The following is an 18,205-nucleotide window of genomic DNA, read 5'->3' as shown; positions in this document are numbered from 1 at the left end:
CTATGAATACATGAGTTAATGCTATTTTGGCAGTATGTATGAAAAACAAAGTATGAGGAAGAACCAAAGGGTAACCATATCTCTGCATAATACTGTATATTTCAGTGATAGGCCTGTGCGAGATACCAATGTGCAAAGAAGTACATGCACTTTACAATGTAATATTATAAATAATGAATACAAACACACAAATACGCATACTGTACCAATCTAACCAAAACTGCACTGCTTGGTGAAAACTGCTAAACTGAGCAGTAATCACTTTTGTCTTCTGAATGCATAAATAATGCATCCCTTACACACCAGTTCCAATTAGTATGATTTGATACTCATAACTGCATAGTTTATAACAGCACGAGTGCTCTTTGAAGGCAAATAGACTAGAAATGGCAATAACGCCATCCAATTCAAGGTAATAGCTAAAACATATATATATCACACTTTGTTGATTGAGGCAAATAACACACTCTATGGTATATTTATGGTAAGTGCATTTTGTACTTATGTACTTATTTTACATTATTATATATTAACTAACAGGCACTAAGAGTCAGCATTCTGTTGCAGCAGCTCCGACTCTTTCTCTTATTTCTTTGTGTCTTTCTCTTTCATTGTATTTTTTTCCACATTTAGTTTTTCTTCGTCCAAGTCAAGTTGTATTGTTAGAGCATATCAGACTAACCCTACAACCACAAGGAGCTACTGCCTTGCCCCTAACATGGAGATGGCAGGCATCCTCTAAGCGAAGAATGCATCTCAAAGCAAATATGGAGAGGGACAAGGGTCAATGCTAAAGTGAAGTAAAGCAAGAGAGGGGCTGAATGAATTGAAAGGACATATCAACTGTTCCTTATATTGATCATTATGAGGAATGTGAGGTAACTGTAAAACAAAACTGACAAAATAACGGCTGTTAGAAAACTTCAATTGTTTGTTTACATTCAACCATCAACTGCTACAGCCAAAGCAAGTGACCTCATGCACACTGTGATCGCGAGATTACAATTTCAGGATCCCTGGCGCCCTCATACTGGTCAGCGAACAGTTCAATAATGTTCCTCTCGCTCACCGACAAACAAGTTTACACAACATGTACATTGTGCATGGAGAGGGAATAAAATTCTGGACCTCCTGTATGTCAATTGTGAGGGAAGAATACGGCTCTTCTCTGGCTCCTCTGGGGTATCACAACTTTGAAAACCTTGAGGCCACCAACAGGACGCTTGTGGAACAGCAGGCGGCCAACAAAAGGATTGTGACTGGTCTGAAGACACAGAGGAGGCGCTGCAGGAGTGCCTCGATGTCACCTTTCGATGTTTTCACAGATGATTTTCTTATTAAAGAAATAATATTTTATTATTATTGTTGTCACAGATTTTTATTTGTTTTATTTGAATTCCCCTTTTGTTAACCAAAAAGGGATACCTTATGTTATTCCAATGATACTCAAAAGAGCTTCCAGATACTCCCACTCTTTCACCCACTGGTGGGCTTCGCCCCACACTGTGCTTGGCTCAAACTCCTATTGTTGAATTTTTATCCCACCGGGCCTGATCCCTGTCACCACGGCAGCGTCAAGCTGCACAGAGCACAATCAAAGAGTCAGGAAGTCAAATACTGTACATGGACAGCATTAATATTTTTGGAGAATATATTTTGCAGAAAAACTACCCCACAGACTTGTGACTGCAGACCACATCACATTACATAAAGGACCGTAATCAGCTATTTAATTTATTTCTTCTTTTTCTTTTTAAATATCATTTTATTAGAAAGAAGGAATAGGTTGATTGAAGACTCTAAATTTCCCGTAGGTGTGAATGTGTGCGCAAATTGTTGTTTGCTTATATGTGCTGCCGACCAATTCAGGGTGTACCCTGCCTCTCACCCGAAGATGGCTGGGATAGGCTCCAGCACGCCCGCGACCCGAGTGAGGATAAAGCGGTACGGAAGATGGATGGATGGATGGATGGATGGAAAGGAAGAAATCATTTCCATTTACATTGTACTACATACATTATTTAAAACTGCATATTTCTCTTCTGAAATACTCCATATTGAATTTTTCGAAAATTAACTTGTGGAAAACAAAAACACCGAGCATACTACCTTTATCATTCTGACTTCATAAAAAGAGAAAACGGCAACACCAATTGCACTTTGGTAAAAGTTTTCTCTTTCGTCTCAGAGGGAAAATGAAAGCATTTCCAAAATGTATTGTAAATCTTGTGACCAATGTTAATCTTGTTTTCAATGATTGGTGATTCTACCTTTAACCATTTTCTTGTGATGGACTTCTTATTTTTTCATCTCAAAAGCATTTTACTCATTTTTTTAACATTTACATTCTAAATCTCCTACTAATACACACATTCAAATTTGGTTTGAAAGGAATATTTACACCATACACATTATATAAATGTGTGTGGCTCCCTGTCCAGTATGGTCAATTACTTGACAAAGCTAGAGTGGTTGGCTCCATTAGTCCCACAAAGTCTTCAACACAAGTTTCCGTTGCCTTGATGTCTTTTCTTGGATGGGTGAAATAAAAATATCTCACTACGTTTTTCTACCATGACCCCCGGCATGTATTTGACCCTACTGAGAGCCATTGCAGTCGGCATATTTTCAACATATTTCCTTCTTGTTTCCCCATTTCCGCTTAACTATCTATAAAAATCGTCTCTTTTCAAACTGTGCGTCTTTTGTAGAGTTTCAAAACCGTACGAAGCCCCCTTATGGACAAATGGGTGATATGTTGTCAGAACTTTTGAGATCCATCATTTAAATCTACCGTCATTTTTATTTGGGGAGTGTGTGACGTAGGCATACAACCTCAGAATCCTAAAAAAAAAGTCTTATTCCACCTCTGGAAGTCAGTCACTTTAATTATATCATCGCATTGTGGTACATCAGGCAAACTTATTCTTCAGTGCCTCTGTAAACACAAATGCATGCACACAAAAATAAACATCCATTCTCACCAGCTGTTGGCATGCTTATTTGCACACACTCGGCAAACAATAAACCAGGTCTCTCTCTTTCACTCATGCACACAAATGTGCACGGATGAACACACACACACACACACACCTTTCCCGATGTGCCTTTTTCAGCAATCCAGCACAATGCCCTACAATCTCATTGTTCTCTAAAACAAACATTAAAAAGGTATTCAAACATTCGACACAAGAACACAACATTACTGGCATGACACCATGCAAAAAAAAAACCATACAAGTCAAATTGGGCACTGGAGAATAGTTTTGTAGATTTCACACAAAGAGCAGAATTTCACAGAGTTCCATTATAGTTTACGATGGATTCAATCAAATTTTTACACATATTGCAAGTACGCTATCAGTATCATTTTTAAAAAGCAATACAGCCTACTTACAGTTTGCTATTGACAAATTTGCATATTCCTGTTTTCTTTCTGTGGAAGCTATCCTCAGCAATTGTTGACACCTTTTGCAGTTTTTGTGTCCACTGTACCACCCTAAGAGGCTAAAAGCTGGCAGCAAACCCCGTGCTAATACGAAAGTAGTAATTGGCATTAAGGCAATTGAAATTGAAATTATATATTTTTATTGAGAGACTAAGGTCTTCGTATGTTGTCTGTATGCAGGCCTAAGTTTAGCCTGGGTTGTTAGCAATATGGAGAATCCATGTGTATGTTTTTGTTGTGCTGAACGGCTATTAAAAAGCTTAAGCTAATAAACGACGCTTTTCTTGTTATTGTTTGACAAGTGATATTTTCACGAGTTGTAAAGGCAACATACACGAAAGTGTCCTGGAACTTTCGGGTACTCAAAAAAATAATAATAATAATCTCATCATCTGAAAGTTATTTGATTTTCAGGGTAATGTATTATGATGAGTTTGAAATTATATTAACATTTTTAACAATTAATATAGGCAACTATGAACATTTTAAGGAGAGTGTCCAATTCCTTGCAATTTTTTGCAATTCGAAGAAGGGCTCAGTCCCTATAATTTGGAAATAGCGAGGGTTTACTGCATCTTAAATACCACTTTTGTACTAATTTGTTGCTCAAATAAAAATAAAAAAAGTAACGGTACAATGCCACACAGTAAACTTTCCTCAATCTGCAATGTAGAAAAAGTTTAGCTAAAAAATAAATAAAATAAAGAATCCTTATGAATCCTCTGACACAATAATTTGATTGTCACTTTCCTGCAATTTTTCCTAATTGTTGTAATTTCTCCCGAGTTTCACCATTCAAACGTGTCCCTTAAATGCGTGTCAACTGTCTAACCAATCACATGCATCGCTGCATCACATTCTCAGATCCTGATTTGCTTATTTACAAATAATGTGTGACAAATCTCATTTACCTATAAAAATCACAGCGAAAGAACATGTTCAACAGGTTGTGAATGTTTTGTCTTTGTTAAGTGTTGTGTGGGCATTTCTGCAAAAACATAATGGATATTAATAAAGAAATAGAAAAAGTAAAATGCCTCAAAGATTTACTTGTCTAATATTAGGCAAGAAGGATGTTTGAGGCCAGCAAGGTTAAGGTATGTAGGTAATTACACCAAGCCTAAAGATATCATTAAATAATAAATGTCTGTATGACATTAGCAAAGCAAATTTATTTATATATAGCACATTTCATACACAAGGTAACTCAATGTGCTTTACATGATTAAAAGCATTGAAAAACAAAGAAAAAAGCTTATACAAATTTAAAACAAAGAGAAAAATAAAATAAAAATACAATTAAAACAGCGTACAGTGCAAGAAATATCATATAAAAGTGGAAATGCTCTAAAAAGCATGGGAAAAAAGAAAAAGAAAAAATAAAGTTTTTAACCTGGACTTAAAAACATGCACACTTGCACTAATGTCCCTTCTGTTGGCAACTTATTCCATTTATTTGCACCATAATAGTGAAATGCTGCTTCACCATGTTTCCTTTGGACTCTGTGCGCCACTATTTGACCTGGGTCTGTCGATCTCAGAGCCCTGCTGGGTTTATATCCATTAGCATTTCATTCATGTATTCAGGTCCCAAACTGTTTAGTGATTTATAGACCAGTAGCAGAACTTTAAAATCTATTCTAAAGCTGACTGAAAGCCAGTGTAAAGAATTCAGAAATTATGACAAATTTACTGAGCATTTTAGGTCAAGCTAACAAACACAAACTAATAAGGGTGTAAAACAGAAAAGGTAAAAATACAATATAAATGTATTGTCATTATTAATTTAAAAAATAATGCAAACAATGGAGAAATAAACACCTTTACATTGTGGATTACGGTTTTAACAAAAACAAAGTTTTTTTTTTTTTTTTTTTTCTTAATACAAAAATACAGCTAAAACTGCATGTTCAGTCAGCTCTCAAGAGGACGCCTCGTTTGCTTGTCGGCCCTCCTTCCAATAACTCCCAGAGGACTATATGCACCCAGATGGCCGGTCGGTATCTTGGCTATTCAGCTAAGGTTTTGGAGTAGCAAAGACAGAATCACAGTCAAAGATAATTGCACTTGCCCTCGCCACAGACAGAAAACTACAGGACGGCCAGTTAAACAAATATAATGATATTTTATATATATACACATATATACAGTGGTTATGGAAAGTATTCAGACTCCCTTAAATGTTTCACTCTTTGTTATATTGCAGCCATTTGCTAAAATAATTTAAGCTATTTTTTTCCTCAATGTACACACAGCACCCCATATTGACAGAAAAAAACTGAATTGTTAGAAGTTTTGCTGATTTATTAAAAAAGAAAAACTGAAATATCACACAGCCATAAGTATTCAGACCCTTTGCTGTGACACTCATATATTTAACTCGGGTCCTGTCCATTTCTTCTGATCATCCTTGAGATGGTTCTCCACCTTCATTGGAGTCAAGCTGTGTTTGATTATCCATCCATTCTCTACCGCTTATCCGGGTCGGGTCGCGGGGGCAGTAGCTTCAGCAGGGACGCCCAGACTACCCTCTCCCCAGCCACTTCATCCAGCTCTTCCGGGGGGATCCCGAGGCGTTCCCAGGCCAGCCGAAGGATGTAGTCTCTCCAGCGCGTCCTGGGTCGTCCCCGGGGTCTCCTCCCGGTGGGACATGCCCGGAACACCTCACCAGGGAGGCGTCCGGGAGGCATCCGAATCAGATGCCCCAGCCACCTCATCTGGCTCCTCTCAATGCGGAGGAGTAGCGGCTCTACTCTGAGATCCTCCCGGATGACCGAGCTTCTCACCCTATCTCTAAGGGAGAGCCCGGACACCCTGCGGAGGAAACTCATTTCGGCCGCTTGTATCCGGGATCTTGTTCTTTCGGTCACGACCCACAGCTCATGACCATAGGTGAGGGTAGGAACGAAGATCGACCGGTAAATTGAGAGCTTCGCCTTTCGGCTTAGCTCTTTCTTTACCACAACGGACCGATACAAAGTCCGCATCACTGCAGACGCTGCACCGATCCGCCTGTCGATCTCCCGTTCCATTCTTCCCTCACTCGTGAACAAGACCCCAAGATACTTGAATTCCTCCACTTGGGGCAGGATCTCATCCCCGACCTGGAGATGGCATGCCACCCTTTCCCGACTGAGGACCATGGTCTCAGATTTGGAGGTGCTGATTCTCATCCCAGCCGCTTCACACTCGGCTGCGAACTGCTCCAATGAGAGTTGGAGGTCACGGCTTGATGAAGCCAACAGAACCACATCATCTGCAAAAAGCAGAGATGCAATACTGAGGCCACCAAACCGGACCCCCTCTACGCCTCGGCTGCGCCTAGAAATTCTGTCCATAAAAGTTATGAACAGAATCGGCGACAAAGGGCAGCCTTGGCGGAGTCCAACCCTCACCGGGAACGAGTCCGACTTACTGCCGGATATGCGGACCAAACTCTGACTCCGGTCGTACAGGGACCGAACAGCCCGTGTGTTTGATTATACTAATTGAATTTGATTAGGAAAGCCACACACCTGTCTATATAAGACCTTACAGCTCACAGTGCATGTCAGAGCAAATGAGAATCATGAGGTTAAAGGAACTGCCTGAAGAGCTCAGAGACAGAATTGTGCCAAGGCACAGATCTGGCCAAGGTTACAAAAAACTATTCTGCTGCACTTCAGGTTGCTAAGAGCACAGTGGTCTCCATAATACTTAAATGGAAGACGTTTGGGACGACCAGACCCTTCCTACAGCTGGCCGTCCGGCCAAACTGAGCAGTCGAGGGAGAAGAGCCTTTGTGAGAGATGTAAAGAAGAACCCAAGGATCACTGTGGCTGAGCTCCAGAGATGCAGTCGGGAGTGGGAGAAGGTTCTGGAAAGTCAACCATCACTGCAGCCCTCCACCAGTCGGGGCTTGATGGCAGAGTGGCGCGACGGAAGCCTCTCCTCAGTGCAAGACACACGAAAGCCCGCATGGAGATTGCTAAAAAACTCCTGAAGGACCACAAGATGGTGAGAAATAAGATTCTCTGGTCTGATGAGACCAAGATAGAACATTTTGGCCTTAATTCTAAGCGGTATGTGTGGAGAAAACCAGGCACTGCTCATCACCTGTCCAATACAGTCCCAACAGTGAAGCATGGTGGTGGCAGCATCATGACAGGGAGACTGGTTGCAATCGAAGGAAAGATGAATGCGGCCAAGTACAGGGATATCCTGGACGAAAACCTTCTCCAGAGTGCTCAGGACCTCAGACTGGGCCGAAGGTTCACCTTCCAACAAGACAACGACCCTAAGCACACAGCTAAAATAACGAAGGAGTGGCTTCATAACAACTCCGTGACTGTTCTTGAATGGCCCAGCCAGAGCCCTGACTTAAACCCAATTGAGCATCTCTGGAGAGACCTGAAAATGGCTGTCCACCAACGGTCACCATCCAACCTGGCAGAACTGGAGAGGATCTGCATGGAGAAATGGTAGAGGATGCCCAAATCCAGGTGTTGAAAACTTGTTGCATCATTCCCAAAAAAACTTACGGCTGTATTAGCTCAAAAGAGTGCTTCTACTAAATACTTTCGGCTGTGTGATATTTCAGTTTTTCTTTTTTAATAAATCTACAAACATTTCAACAATTCCGCTTTTTCTGTCAATATGGGGTGCTGTGTGTACATTAATGAGGAAAACAAATTAACTTAAATGATTTTAGCAAATGGCTGCTATATAACAGAGTGAAAAAATTAAGGGTGTCTGAATACCGTATTGTCACGACCATGAGACGCACTTAAAAGTCTTAAATGGACAGCGCGCCTTATAATGGGGTGCGCCTTATGTGTGCACCGAGTTCCAACATCTATAAATGGCTGAGGACGTGGCTGAGGACAGGGGAAGGGTGCGTGAAGGCGGACGCTAAAGCCACGCCCCCAGTAGGGATATAGCGCCAGGTTTTTTTTTTTTGGTTGTTTCTTTTTTACCGCTTGACTGACAGGGAGCATTTCCGAGGTGTACATTGTGAAAAACAACATTGGTTTGGCTAAGGACCCCCGAAATTGTCACCTACGAAAAGACACGCTTATAAAGCACAGTTTAAACTGCAAGCTATCAGTTACGCGGAGGAACATGGGAATCGAGCAGCCGCAAGAAAATTCAAGATCAACGAATCCATGGTTCGCAAGTGGAGGAAGCAGGAAAACGAGCTTCGCCAAGTCAAGAAGACGAAGCTGAGTTTCCGTGGAAAAAAAAGAAATACAAAACACGGAAACAAGGCGAGGTGGATTAATGGATTAATGAGCAAAGAACAGCCGGGAGACTTGACTAAGAAACTCCAACCGCTGGACATACGTGTAAACAGGGCATTCAAAGTGAACTTGCGAGCCGCGTGGAAGCGATGGATGACAGATGGCGAACACAGTTTTACTAAGACAAGGGGGCAGCGCCGGGCGAGTTATGCCACAATTTGTGAATGGATTGTGGATGCTTCGGCTAATGCCGGCAGCATTTCTGAGGAGCCGCACGGCAACGAGACTGACTCCGACAATGACGAGAGGGAACCTGGCGTGTTTGATGGAGAACTTGCCCAGCTGTTCATTTCGGATAAAGAAGATGAGGACTTTGATGGATTTGTGGATGAGGATTGATAAAAAAATAACGTGAGTACATTGTTAAATACTTCAATAAAGTACAACCGAACTCAGTTTTGCTCCCGCTGCCTTTTTAAAAACATTGTTTTAGCGTGCATGCATGCTACCGTATGTTTTAAGCTAGCGTATGTTTTACCACGCCTGCGCCCAATAATACGGTGCGCCTTATGTATGTGTTAAGTACAGAAATGGACCCCATAACTGAGACTGCGCCTTTTAATGCGGTGCGCCTTATGGTCTGTTTAAGATCATCAAACAAATGTAAATATCAGACAAATATAACCCTAGTGACCTCAAAATGTTGTCGGGAAAATAGATAAATAACGCACATTTTCCAGAACATAAAATGGTTATAAAAAACCATCATGTATTTTGTCATACTAGTCCTCAGCATGTGGGAGAGCTGTACATGCATCCTTGTCCTGGCTATTCAGTAAAATATGGCGACTTTAATAATGGACACAATTGTATGACAGTTAAGAATGTTAAAATGTTACTTGAAACATTGCCTCTACAGCAAATAATGTTTTTAGGATGGCTAAAATACACTCTGGAGTGTCTGCCACACACAATGTCACACTCAGATTCTGAGTCTCACTGCTCTACTAAGTGAGTTAGCCAGGCAGGGTGGTGTATGATGATTTTTACGATGCTATGACCATATAAAAAGAATATTATTTGCACAGACCACTGCCTACAAATACCCAGCCAAACCAGCCATCTTAACATCCCAGAACATGGCGACTCGCTTTAATGTCGACGTGTCCCATGCATCTTGTCCTATGTCCCATAATCCGCTTTGCCCTTGTTCCAAGAGCCAATATTCATTGTTTTTCCACCTCACCTATTCCACATTGCCCCCATTTGTCCCCCTTCATCTCCATCCAAGTCCTCATTTTATTTTCCTACTGTTGCTTATCTGGTTTGCTCCCCTTCAGTCTCTTTTCACCTTCTCTCCCTGCCACAAACCTTTCTTTCCTCCATCATTACGTCCCAAGATGTTTCATTTCAGCAGCTTTCTTAATATGGTTGTAATTTTAATTTGTCATCCATCTTTCATAACTAACGTTTTTCTCTATTGTATTTGGATGTGCTAATACTACCTAAAAATAATTAATAAAATATCCATCCATCCATTTTCTGTACCGCTTATCCTCACGAGGGTTCCGGGTGTACTGGAGCCTATCCCAGCTATCTGCGGGCAGGAGGCGGGGTACACCCTGAACTGGTCACCAGCCAATCGCAGGGCACATAAAAACAGACAACCATTCACACTCACATTCACACCTACGGGCAGTCTTCAATCAACCTACCACGTATGTTTTTGGGATGTGGGAGGAAACCGGAGTACCCGGAGAAAACCCACGCAGGCACGGGGAGAACATGCAAACTCCACACAGGCGGGGCCGGGATTTGAACCCCGGTCCTCAGAACTGTGAGGCAGATGTGTTAACCAGTCGGCCACCGTACCACCTTAATAAAATACCTAATGTAATATTATTGGAATTTCCTATTATGCATACATGTTTTTTCTACTTTTGATTTGATCTGCCCTTAAAAGTAGCACCGAACTTATGATATTCAGAATATTTTCTTTGAAGGGTACAACAAAATATAAAGGAGATAGAGACCTCTCAGACAAGGGAACTTAAAGCAACAGGATGTAAAATGGGCTGTTTGCATGTCCCACACAGAGAGGGACAATTGATCCCTTCTCAGATGGAAATTAAAGGGAACAACCACACCCCCAACAAGACTCTTTCCTTCTGTGCTTTTTCTTGCCTAAGCAGGAAAGTTTCTGTCTTCTGGAATCTGGAGGAGACTTTGTAAAGATGATTACACTCACTCCTCAGTTTTCTTATACTCCATTGGATTGCCCTTCATTTGCCCCAAGCCAGCTCCCACACATGAAATATACACACACACACACACACACACACACACACACACACACACACACACACACACACAGGTTTTGAGTTTAAAACTAAATTAGCATTTTAGTTGTTTTTCTGTTATCAATCCACCATGTGCCCAATATTTTTCTGAACTTAGAACAGAGTGTGACTTTTTACATGACTTGACATTTACATAGGTGACAAAATACACAAACATCCATGCCCTTTCACAGGTAGTGACCCTGCAGCATTAGCACCACTCTAGCTACTAAGAACAACATCCAACAACAACAACAAAACACACACATTATTTTTAGCATTCTGGGCAAGCCTGGCCTAAACCTCCCCACACACATCCCACCTCATCCCTCTGACAGCCAGCAGGGCCTACCATGTGCATTGTCAGCCAACTATAGCTGCGCTTCATCCAGTCCATGGCAGATGGCAGCGGGAGAGAACAGATAGGACATAGTGTGCACGCGTGTGTGTGCATGTGTGTGTGTGTGTGCGTGCAAGTAGAAAAATGTGTGTGACCATGCAATGTCTTCTTCTTAGAACATATGGTTGAACGTAAAAAGAAACTTACACCTATAGGAGGTATTCAGTGAAAGAAATCTCTGTTTTCCAGTACCTGATAATCTCATACTGGTTTAATGTTCCATGTCTCACAAACACTTCTTCTGTGATCAAACAGAAACTCTTTCATGAGTGGACAGTGGATTATTGCCTCAGAACTGGAACAATGGTTAAGACCCTTTCTATACCAATCTGTTATTATGCCTTATGGTAGGCTATACAGTACAAATAGTTTTTCTTTTCTTTCTCACAATACAGTATTGATACAGAAGCTTCAAATATCTCATTGCTGACTGATGTCCAATACTGTATAAAATTGTTGACCTTTTTATAATGTGAAATTCATTAGTCTTCTGTTAACACAGAAAAGTTCTATATAAGCTAATTTTATGTATTATTGTTATTACTACTAGTACTACTACTACTACTAATATCATAATCATTATTATTATTATTATCCGTCCATCCATTTTCTGAGCCGCTTCTCCTCACTAGGGTCGCGGGCGTGCTGGAGCCTATCCCAGCTGTCATCGGGCAGGAGGCGGGGTACACCCTGAACTGGTTACCAGCCAATCGCAGGGCACATAGAAACAAACAACCATTCGCACTCACAGTCATGCCTACGGGCAATTTAGAGTCTCCAATTAATGCATGTTTTTGGGATGTGGGAGGAAACCGGAGTGCCCGGAGAAAACCCATGCAGGCACGGGGAGAACATGCAAACTCCACACAGGCGGGGACGGGGATTGAACCCCGCACCTCAGAACTGTGAGGCTGACGCTCTAACCAGTCGGCCACCGTGCCGCCATTATTATTATTATTATTATTATTATTATTATTATTATTATTATTATCCATTTTCTGAGCCGCTTATCCTCACTAGGGTCACGGGCGTGCTGGAGCCTATCCCAGCTGTCATCGGGCAGGAGGCGGGGTACACCCTGAACTGGTTGCCAGCTAATCGCAGGGCACATACAAACAAACAACCATTCGCACACACATTCACACCTATGGGAAATTTAGAGTCGTCAATTAACCTACCATACATGTTTTTGGGATGTGGGAGGAAACCGCAGTGCCGGGTGAAAATATAATAATAATAATTATTATTATTATACTTCTGGCACTAAATATCAAATTACAGTTGTGTGTAGTTTTTTAAAAAAATCATTACTTGTTGTTATCGTTATTATTAATCAGACTCATTTTGTTCTTGAAAAATGTAATTGGACATGTTCACCTTTACATGGGACTACAGTATTTTAATTTTCAATATAATTTTATATGCTTGATGAGCAAGAGAAATGTTTCAACAAAATATTTCCAGCCTTCAGTTACCTAAATACTGTCATATATCGAAGATGATTTTTCTTCGAGTATATTGATTATATTACAATCACTGTATCATTAAAGTAGGCTCTACTTGCAAAATGTTGAGATAATATTGGATTGTGAGTTCTACTTCCTATCTGAAGTAAAATCGCTCAAATGAGAAGCCGTAATCATGTGCAACCACATGAAGTCTGGTCACAGTTGGAATATTGTTCAATATGTGATTTAGTCCTTCAGCCAAAAAGATTCCCTCTCTTTGTGACAAATGCACTACAAAAACTTACAAGGTAAGACATTATCATAAAAACACTGTGAGAGCTCACTGATGTCCACTTTGTGATTTATTATGTACTTACCCCTCTGCACACTCTTTCATAGAGCAGGACTCACCTCGAATGATCGACAGCTTGGCATTGACTGTGATCTCGCCTTCGCTGTTCTCAGCCACACATTCATAGATATTCTCGTCACGCGGTGCACGGAGGGGCTGAATTCGGAGCACCGCACCGGCACCTTCGTCGAATTCAATGTTCTGTTGGTCAAAAAATAGAAATCATTGTTAGACAAGAGTGGGATTTAGATTTCAAGGAAAAGCACATGAAAATCTGAAATTCTCAAAGTTTGAATGATTAAGGGCAGTACTGTGTAGCGTAAAAGAAGCCAAGCAGTTCATATCTATGTCGTGCATTATGAGTCTGTGAGCAGGATTATGCATTCATCAATCCATTTTTACAAAACTTTGAAGAGGTATTCGGCATAGGCCAAGGAATAACTCATTAATTGTTGGCACAACATTAGAGTACTTCCGAGCCCCTGAATATAGAGATACTCTGCCGGAAATGGCTGGCATTCCTAAAAGTATTGATATATATTTTGTGAAACACTTGAATTCAATCAGACACTGTACTCTTTAATGGCATTTTATATACTTGGTTATATGTCAAATCTGGTCTGTCGCTGTCCAAATACTGCTGGACCTAAATGTAATAAATTAAAATCACTAAATGTATTTATCAAAAATATTTTACAACATAATGCAATAGGTGGGCGCCACGGCGTCTGGTTAGCACATCTGCCTCACAGTTCTGAGGACCAGGGTTCAAATCTCGGCCCCGCCTGTGTGGAGTTTGCATGTTCTCCCCGTGCCTGCGTGGGTTTTCTCCGGGCACTCCGGTTTCCTCCCACATCCCAAAAACATGGAGGGTAGGTTAATTGAAGACTCTAAATTGCCCGTAGGTGTGAATGTGAGTGTGACTGTTTGTTTATATGTGCCCTGCGATTGGCTGGCGACCAGTTCAGGGTGTACACAGCCTCTCGCCCGGAGATAGCTGGGATGGGCTCCAACATGCCCGCGACCCTAGTGAGGAGAAGCGGAACGGAAGATGAATGAATGAATGCAATAGGTGTTTGTTGTATTACTGTATATTGTTTTAATGTTTCCCACAATGGCTTCATAGCCCAGCTCAGCTAACGGTCCTGTAGCAGTGGGGGTCTCTGGCATGTGCGGCCCCACAGGGCAGCATGGCTGGGGGGATTTTGCTAACACCCACCAAAATTTTTAAAAAATTGTTACATTAAATGGTTTTCTATTGGGATCATGACATGTAAATTGGTGCCGTTTGTATGGGTGTTGGGGGCGCCAGAAGGGGTTCTTCCACGGACTGCCATTCAATCTAGGACCACTACTGCCCAGTAGTATGGCCTGTATTCTGAAATAACGAAGGTTTTAGATCCCTAAACTTCCTTGAGATTTTTATGCAAGCAGCTCTTTTAAAAAAAAAAAAAAAAATTCATATTTTTCATACTTTTTTCAAGCTGTACTGGCTGACAGGTTGAGCTGGTCAGTCAGAAAGTCCACCTGACAGCAAAACCAGGCTATTTTTCCAAAGGCGTGTTATCATTGAAGCAAATAGGGGTTTCCTGCAGAGATGTCAGGGTTGAAGCTAAACTTTAAAATTTAAAAGTGTCTTGAGCAGCCTGCTGCTCCATTGCTACATGTCTCAGGGCTGAACAGCTAATTAGGCAAAAACACTGCAGAGCAGAGCATCACGATCAATATCAAAGCATGTGTCTTGAGGCTGGAAACAGTAAAAAAAAAAAAGCAACATAATACTTCAAAAACCCTTCAAATATTTTTTTTCATTGCATGCAAAATGCAGAAAGAGAAGAGTCCGTTTTGGCAGGCTCCTTCATGCCCTTGGCTTTGTTTTGCACTTACCATGCAGTAAAGGAGGAGACTACAACTTTTTATTTTGTCCTCTACTGAAAAGCTGATCGTCTCCCCCGATGATGTTGTCATTCTTGTTTTTTAGCTCTCTCCCATGTGATTTTCTTGACGGTGCAGTCTGTGAACATCTATCTCCACACACTGCAGTTGTTAATGACCTAACTTTTTAATTAAAAGACACTCAGCATCGAGACTTTGGGTGATTCCATCTGGGAGGTCTGTTTAAATCTGAACAACAAATAATGTGCCGAAGGCTCATTTGCAAAGGCACGGCTGAAGAGGGATTGGTGGAGGTTGCGGGGCACGAGGTTTAACAAGTGTGACATCAGTCCTTCAAGTCTAAAGAGGACAGTGTTAAAAGAGTGGTTCCACGGCATTACTGGATGACGTTCTTGTGGTGAACGTGTACATCTCATAGAAGTTAAGAGAAGCATGTCCATTTAAATCACAAAGTGGTTTTCTAGGCCTATTTATGAAAACTCTAGGCAGTTCACGTCTTGGTTAGAATCACTTTCCTGACTAAACGCTGATATGGACTGAGAGTTAAACAAGTGGTCAGAAGAAATGTGAGATATTGATATTTCCTTTTAGAGCTGATGATGTAGAGTTGTGAGATAGCAGAGGCCGTTCCTAAGAATAACGTCACTGTCAATTGACTCACCTCTATACGCTGGGAGTTGACCTTTTTGCCTTTCTTATTCCAGCTAACCCTTGGCTTGGGGTCACCTGTCGCCTGGCAGACAAAGGACACCACACCCCCAGAGACACCTATCTGGTCAACGGGGACTTTTGTAAACCGTGGTGGTGCTGGAGAGAAAGAAGCAAAGAAGAAACATGAGCACAATTGCTATAAGATGCGAGTAAATGTGTCAACACGAGTCAACTTCCTTCCACCTACCCAATTATAATAAAAATACATTTGATTCATTCTACACTTTACATTTCAAAGGAATGTAAAGTGCTACACATATATGGCCACATACCTCTTAAAAGATACAAGGCCAGTTATACGTCACTCTTTGTTAACAAAACCCACACGAGCAAGCCTCTTCTTGTAGCATCACCATTCTCACTCTGTATCATACACCCACATGATTCAAGATGAACAGTTTAGTACATGGGAAAAAGACTAAGAAACATAATCCCTATACTGTAGATGCAGTAGGAAACGTAACCTGATTCATGGTATTATTGTGATTTAAATTGTTCGAAATAGTATTTTGAGTAGGATGCCTCTACATGAAAATTACACATGGAATGGTCATTATTCTTCATGGGAAAAGGAGCCGAAACATCTAGCAGTAGGAATGGACAAGTGATTCATTCCACTCTGCCATTTAAGCACACAACTATTTCTGAAATGTGATTTTTGTGAGGTCTCTGATTTATTCCCAGTGTGGATGAAAGTGATGATTCTCTGTCAACCATTCAACTGGCTGATGTATGTCTTGCCCCACGCTTTCTGTAATTTGGTACCCAAACACAGGGGCGCCTAAAGGCCTCTTTATACTCCTGCGGCCGTGCGGCCGACAACGCCCGCATTGCATCACGTGACCGACGAATTGGCCCGCGCGGCCCCTCTGCATAGATGACGCGCACACGGTAAAAATTGTTGCTGCGCGTCGAATGCCGCGGAGATCATCTCTCGTGATTGGTCCGTTTTAGTCACATGCTGTGATGATGTAATCGCCGTTCCTCCCGGTTCCACATAGCACCTACGCCGGCGCCTTCTCGATCGATTTTGCAGCATAATTAAACGTATCATCTGGTCATCTAGGTCCATTTGTTCTAGCAGACTCTATTCCATGCTCGCCATTGTTGTTACTTGTTCCTTGTTACGGAAAGGAAAGTAAAAACGGCTGCTGGAAATGGCCAAAAAGATGCAGAGGACACTCCACCCTGTGGTGTCCTAGCCAATACCCGCCATAGGGACACCCCCGACTTGGAGGTGAACTGCAGTACATTTTCAAAACTGCGCGTGTGGTTGCACTCGAGTATAAAGGCAAACTACCCGCGGGACAGCCGCAGTGACGTCAGCGCGGTCACAGCCTGCGCGAGTATAAAGAAGCCTCAAGGAGGAAGACTAAGTAAGACCTTATATTTACTAGGAACAAATGTTAAATATGATCAGTTGCTTGAAATGATATGCACGAGTTGCTTTCATTGTACTGAACCAATATTAAAATTGTACTGTCAATATTAAATAAAATGATAATCTGAAGTAAAAAAAAAAATTATAATACACCATGGAAATGTGTACTGTCATGAAGTTAACCAAACTCCACTGCTAAGCCAAAACAAAGTGTTGTTCATTAAATGACATTTTGATGGTTTGTGCGCTCACAATCCAACTAATATCTTTGTTATTGTTTGTTGAAAACAAGCCTGATATATATTCTATGAGGGAGAGAGAGAGAGAGAGAGAGAGTCCTTGGCAATATGATGCATTTGAATCATAGAGATGATGGTGATGCTCAAACGGCAAGCACAAAACGTCAAGTTAATAATTAAGGCAGGGGTGTCAAATGCACGCTGGGCCAAAATAAAAAATTGGGACAACGTCGCGGGCCAAACTCAATATTTAATGAAAAATCACTCCGATGTGCATGTTTCCCTTCTCTGCAGAAATGTAGCGTTAAAGTTTATCATATGATAACAAACTTAAATTTTGCTTCAACACTGAATCTGGAATAAACAAACTTGAATATTATAAACACGAGAAATCAAATTTGTGATAAAAGACATCAGTGGTATTTGTTTGTTGTTTTGTATTTAAATAGATAACATGAATTCTTCTGTCTCTCCATCTTCTATTTATCTATCTCCAACTACCTTTCTTTTTGATGGAAATCTTTTTTCAAAGGCCAACAACAAAACAACCCCAAAAAATAAGAATGTCCTTCAATTCAAATCCGAACTTCAAACTATTAACAGTCCCTGCCTAGGAGTTGATAAAGGGCATTAAAAAAAACATTAATTAATTTATGTTATATTCTTTGTTCTAGCCACGTTGCTCCGCACACGACAAACAGGTCTGTCTTTTACTTTAGTGAACAGACAATCTGCCTCCCACTTGTCTTGGAAGTTAACCGTTTTCCATCTT

General features: G+C 41.2%; 1 protein-coding gene across 11 annotated transcripts in view; it reads right to left on the bottom strand.

Moving 5' to 3' along the window:
* Positions 1 to 18,205, bottom strand: part of ptprsa (protein tyrosine phosphatase receptor type Sa) — a 295,610-nt gene that overhangs the window by 117,235 nt on the left and 160,170 nt on the right. For all 11 annotated transcript variants that reach the window (XM_061778242.1, XM_061778230.1, XM_061778234.1 and 8 more), the window contains 2 exons: positions 15,764 to 15,909; positions 13,266 to 13,407 (listed from right to left, as the gene is read on the bottom strand). In XM_061778242.1, the coding sequence (XP_061634226.1) occupies positions 13,266 to 13,407; positions 15,764 to 15,909 (288 nt within the window). The remainder of the gene's footprint in view (positions 1 to 13,265; positions 13,408 to 15,763; positions 15,910 to 18,205) is intronic.

The sequence above is a fragment of the Phyllopteryx taeniolatus genome, chromosome 7, assembly GCF_024500385.1.
Source record: "Phyllopteryx taeniolatus isolate TA_2022b chromosome 7, UOR_Ptae_1.2, whole genome shotgun sequence".
NCBI lineage: Eukaryota > Metazoa > Chordata > Actinopteri > Syngnathiformes > Syngnathidae > Phyllopteryx > Phyllopteryx taeniolatus.
The sequence above is the reverse complement of the archived record's forward strand: the minus strand, read 5'-3'. Positions and strand labels throughout refer to the sequence as shown.